At 35.9% G+C, this 6236-nt stretch overlaps 1 protein-coding gene across 1 annotated transcript; it reads left to right on the top strand.

Annotated features, from left to right (window-relative positions):
* The first annotated feature begins 3483 nt into the window (after positions 1–3483).
* LOC111042143 (protein THEM6-like) lies at positions 3484–5704 on the top strand. The gene has a single exon (XM_022326663.1). It carries the CDS (start codon positions 4011–4013, stop codon positions 4764–4766), a length of 756 nt encoding a protein of 251 aa, XP_022182355.1. The 5' UTR covers positions 3484–4010; the 3' UTR covers positions 4767–5704.
* Positions 5705–6236: the final 532 nt, after the last annotated feature.

The following is a 6236-nucleotide window of genomic DNA, read 5'->3' on the forward strand; positions in this document are numbered from 1 at the left end:
AATTAATATTGATTTTAGTATTTATACATACCTAATACCTATCTGCAACATAGTCAATGTTTATTAATATTAAGCTCGTTAAATGAGTAATTTTTATTGATTGAATAACGAATTAATTCTAAATTTAAAATTAACTTGTATTAATTTCATATTTGTACGTAACTTCATGAATCAACTATGTTTACGTATAGTAGGTACTGTACAGTAATCAGTAAGAATATAATTTACATATAACATATATATAATATTGCATAATATAATTGTATAAGCAACATTTATTAGCTTATACAATTTGAAGTATTTTTTATTATGTACGTTTCATATATCGTACAATAGGTAATAATTTAATTGGGTGGTTTTATGCAGACTATATCTAAGCTTAAGTTTTGTATGTAATTTGAAATGTTTAAAATAAAAAAAAATATATTTTCTAAACCCTACAATAGTACTATTATACCGAGGACAATTGTTAATTTTGTCAATAAATTAAGTTATAAATTGGTATATAAATATTATATGAGTGCATAATACACAGTTAGGTATGTAGAAGAATAGAATATAAGTAGTTAGTAGAATATTGTAGATAAGTGTACCGCTAGTGAGTAAAAATATGTTCAATTATTGTTATCGTTTAGACTGCAGAGCATTGATCATTATTGTCACTACAGAGAACTAAATAAATTTCAATTTAATAATTTTGTTCCAAATTAAATTAGATTAATTTTACTACATACAGCAACAAATACATACATACTGCAGTTAATCAAAATTTAATGTAATTACACATTTCCATTTTTATATTAGAAATATACGAAGCCTATTTTTTTTTTTAAATACCTAATTGAAGACTTTTTATAAACTAAGGTGAAATTATAATGTAGATAAAATTAATTAAATTTATTACTTATTACTTATTAGTAAGTACTTATTAATATAATTAGTTAAACTCGCAAGTCAACTCCAATTTGAATCTATTTGTTTACTTTACTTCTTAAAACAATTTTTTTCCTTTTTTGTGTATTATAAAAAATGAATAAATAATAATTTATAATTTATAACAATATTTATTTTAAAATTAAATTGTTATCACTCATCTAAGTACATTTATTAAGTTAATTTTTTAGAGTTTTCGGGCCATTTTTGTGTATTTTTTAGGTCATTGAGATCCTACCTCTACTTATTACTAAATTACATTTTTATTTTTATTTTTTTTTCGTTAGTTGATCTGTTTTGACTTTTTGAGTTAAATAATTGTTCCACAGAAGGTCTGTAATTTGTTACAAACTGATAACACAGAGTTGGTAGGTGGCGTGCCATTTACCTAATAGGTAAATAAATAGGTAACAAGACTACAGGAGTATATATCGGAGAAGAAGGATATAACCTTTCAAACTAGTAAGAGTGTAAGACTATAGGTAGGTACATTTTTTTTAAAATTCTGAAAATAAAATAAAAGATAGACGCCATAAAGGTAATACTATATTGCAGTTAGTATGCAACTCGATAATAATATAAGACACCCAACAAGGATTGTGAAGTAAAAATAATAATACTATGAGTGATGAATTGGCGAAGGTGCATCTAAGGAAAAATAATAATCTCATTACTTACAATATGATAAAACGCTTCCCTACATTATTAGAATAATAACATACAAAACATGAAAACATACTAATATTGGAATAACCGATTGGCGGTTGTCTAAGTGGCAAAGAGTGCCCCCAAGTCATGGGGAGGGAGAGCGGTCTGATAAAAGTTTAAAAACACATACGCATACAGTGGTGTACTGAACTCAAATTTGAAATGACGCATTTTTATAATTGAGTACTAACTACCATGATCACTTCCTTATATTTACTTATACAGAGTTATGATGCACATAAAATGTGCCCGAAAGAGCCAAGAATTTAGGGCCTTAGCATGTAATTCTGCGCCACAGTCACGGGGTGGCCACATCCACTTTGAAATGTCGACCTTACAAAATTTAGCCTAGCCCACCAACACACACACACACACACACACACACACACACACACACACACACACACACACACACACATTTCATTATACAGTGGTCACCTTCGACTTACGATGACATATTATTATTAAACAACGCAATTTAAAGTGCGGTATCCTGATATATTGTTATTCGGCCGGCGAACGCGTTTTTTCTCCTACTTACCAATTTCGGTCATCACATGATCGTCTTCTCACAGATATCAATCGAAACCACACACAATGCGATGCAAGTATGATTAATATTATTGCCATTATAATTTATGTTGCCTCCCGCTCACTTCACGCGTAGTGATGATCTATATTGTATTAAAATAAAAGGAAATGGGTGTGTTTGAGTGTGTGTGTCTGTGTGTGTGTGTGTGTGTGTGTGTGTGTGTGTGTGTGTGTGTGTGTGTGNATATTATTGCCATTATAATTTATGTTGCCTCCCGCTCACTTCACGCGTAGTGATGATCTATATTGTATTAAAATAAAAGGAAATGGGTGTGTTTGTGTGTGTGTGTGTGTGTGTGTGTGTGTGTGTGTGTGTGTGTGTGTGTGTGTGTGTGTGTGTGAGAGAGAGAGAGAGCGATTCACAGTCTATCACATTCGTGGTTCTAAAATTTTTTACATTATAATCCTATACTCTTGCAGCACGAAGCAAATTTTTGAATTTCAAATTTTAAAGGAGGAGATTGAAAAAAATGCTTACATTAAATAACGGAGTGGCCAATCCACGGGCATTTAATTTGTCACTGACGACTCCATGTTGGATCAGCTACAATTAATAATTAATATATTGAATACTATATAAAATCAAAAGTATAAAACGGTTGGCATTTGAAGGGCCCAATACACAATCAATTTTATTGTACCAACATAACATTATTGACTGAGTGGTGTATATTGATGATAATATCGAAGGTGTGTTCAATATCATATTTGAAATATCAAAACCATTTTAATATTTATTAATGAGTAATAATTATCCATACAATGAACTCGATTGAGTGTCGGGGCTCTTTATGCAAATCCACTGCAGATTTCGAAAGATTTTTGATAACGTTTTCGTCAATAGATTCTGCAACGCCCGAAGTGTCATAGGCTATTTTTTACAGCACACAAATGTTGAATTTAGTAGACTCAAGAAAAACGATTATTTTTTTGCTATTGGTTACAAAAAATAAATCAGTCATTACTCATTATAAATATTATTATAATTTTAGACCTTTATTTCATGAGTTGTCGAAACGAGCCACAGAAAACCGTGTTTTGAAATCTGTGGTCCATTGCGCCTCATACGGATTCAGAAGTTCACGGGCATTAGATCTGTCACCGACTACTCAGTTTCAGATCTACTCCAAGATTTTTTGTGAAGTGAAATCTAAAATTTTTATCCAATTACCCATCCACCCACAGCAATTCACCAGTCATTTAAGAGTTGTAGCGATCGCTTCACATGATACATACCTGTCCTACCTATTATATTAGTTGGGCGCCACTGCCGTGAGGCAAAATTGGGCTATTATATAAAAAAAAAAAAATAATAATAATAACAATTTTAATAATAATGAAATATTATAATATGAGAATTATACCTAATTAAATACATTTTTTTCTGCATTCCGTCTGCCGCGTCTGGTATGACCGGTATTATACCTAGGTATACATAATAGGTACGCGGTTGTGTAATACACACATTTCTTTTTCACGTCCGACAGATATTATCGCGTCTACCACGCACGCGCGAGCCGGCGTCTCACTCGCACAAACCCGTCCGCCGGCCACCTATCAGCACGTCTGCCGCGTCCGTCCGAATTTTATCGTCGTCGCCGGCCTCAACCGCTTCGCCCGAATTCGACTCAGTATCGCCCGCGGACTTCCCTTCGCCTTTTCCGGTCCATGTGATTCCCGAATTCCCAGCAGCAGCAATACCTACCTACTTGTATAATAACAAGTAATATAATAGTTACTACCAACAGCCGTCCGGCACGGGCGCCGCCGACAAGGCGATGTTGATTTCTTTATTGTCGACGTCAACGGCTCCGGCCACTCCGACGGCCAGCGCCGCCGCCGTCACAGGGACGGACTCGTCGGCGCTGACGGTGACGGTGCTGACGGTGGCGTGTGCAGCGCTCACGCTGATCTTGGTGTTCATGTGCGCGCTGGACATGCCTTACTTCTTCCGATCGCTGTTCAGCTACGTGACGGCCACGTGCTTGAAGAAGAAGCTCCGGGTCACCGACACGGCCGTATTTTCGTCCGTGTGCCTGACCACTGACCTGGACGTGTACCTGTCGCACATGAACAACGCCCGGTACCTGCGTGAGATAGACCTGGCCCGCATTGAGTTCCTGCTGCGCACCGGATTGTGGCAAGAGCTCCGGCGCCGCGGTGGCCTCATATTCACCATAGCAAACAGTATCCGGTACCGCAAGTTCGTGCGCACGTTCAGCCGGTACGAGATCCGTACCAGGATCGTGTACTGGGACGACATGTCCATATTCTTCGAATTCCGGTTCGTGTCCAAAGCCGACGAGTTCGTCCGAGCCATCGTGTACAACCGGCAGCGGGTGATCGACTGCAGCGCAGACGAACTGATGCGCACCGTCATCGGTGGCGGTGCATCGGCGGCCGCTAAGACCGCGGACGCGGACAGCGCGTACCAGCGGCCCGAGTGCCCCATCGAGATACACCACTGGATACAATCGAACCTCATGTCAAGCGCCAACCTCAAGGCCGAGATGGGTGACGGCGACCCTCTGTAGTGCTGGGGTGCGTTTGATCGGGGCTGTCCGGTCCCCTCGTTTCGGCTGCAGGAATACGCAAAAATTGAAATACCTTTAGCACTTTAGGGTGTAAATATCCACTCAACGTTTGGGCGCAAGCACATTATTTCTCAACATATTACCTCTAGCACGTTGAGCGCATACATTTTGCTTAATTTATTAACCATAGTTCATATTTTTGATATTTTGTTTTTTATGTGATAAAATATTGAATTACCTAAGTTATTGTTTTCTTCGATGCATTATTTCAATATGATAATTTGCTCTACATATTTTTGCACGGACTTTAATATTATGCTTTTGTATCTTTTGTTGTATTATGTTTAATTTTTCACTCCCAAACGCGTGTCTTTTATTTTACATCCTAGGTATCGTGTTTTCATAACAAACAATGCACCCAAAAGTGATGTTACGCCCATATCGCGGTATAATGCAGCTGCACTTGCACCCGACAATGCGCTCCGCAATTGATCTCGTGCGTGCAGCGAGATTGTATATTGATTATTACCTCTTTAGTAGCAGGCTCGATTGGTTTTTTTTGTTTTTTTTTTCGGAAAAAAAATTGTAAATTTTTTATCGATTGTACGGTCAAAAAAAAAATATATATTATGACCGTTCTTTTACCAATCGGGACTGCATTATAATGTATACCTAGTGATTATATTATTATTATACTCGTCTGTACCTTGCACGTTCTAGTCTCGTTACACTGCCTTTTATGTATTATAATTTTAATTATGCTCAGGTACGTCTGTATATATAGATAATTATATTATATTGATTATAAATACTAGTGTTTAAGTCTTAGTAGGTAATGATAATATTATTATAAACTATGACGGCCGTTTTACCGGCGATGTATTTGATACGTTTGGCATTAACATAGACAATAAATGTATAATTTTATGTTTACCAACCTTAGAGTTTTTATTCAATTACCTTATGGATTTTATCGCTACTGCGTCGAAATTGTACATCGCGCTGCGGTGTTGCCGCGTGACTTGTTTTATTTGTCGTGAAGAAAGTAGATACTTTCATTTTTAGTTGTATTTTACACAGAATCACACTAAAATGTATCTGTACTCTCATGATGCTATTATACTAGCGAAACAAGAACTCGTACTAAAAGTAAAAACTATTAATCATTATTAAATTAAATTAAAGTCGTTTTAAAGGTAAAGTGACTTCAAAAGCCAAATATTATTATTTGTACAATAAATTAATAATTCCAAATATACAACTTTGGGGATATTTATTTTAAAAGTGACCTTTGGACTTTAAATAAATATAAAATTGAACATTATCTATCTATAGACCACCTTAACTTGGTAAAGTTGGTCAGTCCAATACAATCAATTCTCATAGAAGTTTCGGTGCATTTAGGCATCTTCTGCAGTAGTTCTGTGTTCAAACATTTCTTGTTGTTTATTGGACCGGAATTCGGTGAGC

Source organism: Myzus persicae, unplaced genomic scaffold (assembly GCF_001856785.1).
Source record: "Myzus persicae strain clone G006 unplaced genomic scaffold, MPER_G0061.0, whole genome shotgun sequence".
NCBI classification, from domain to species: Eukaryota; Metazoa; Arthropoda; class Insecta; order Hemiptera; family Aphididae; genus Myzus; species Myzus persicae.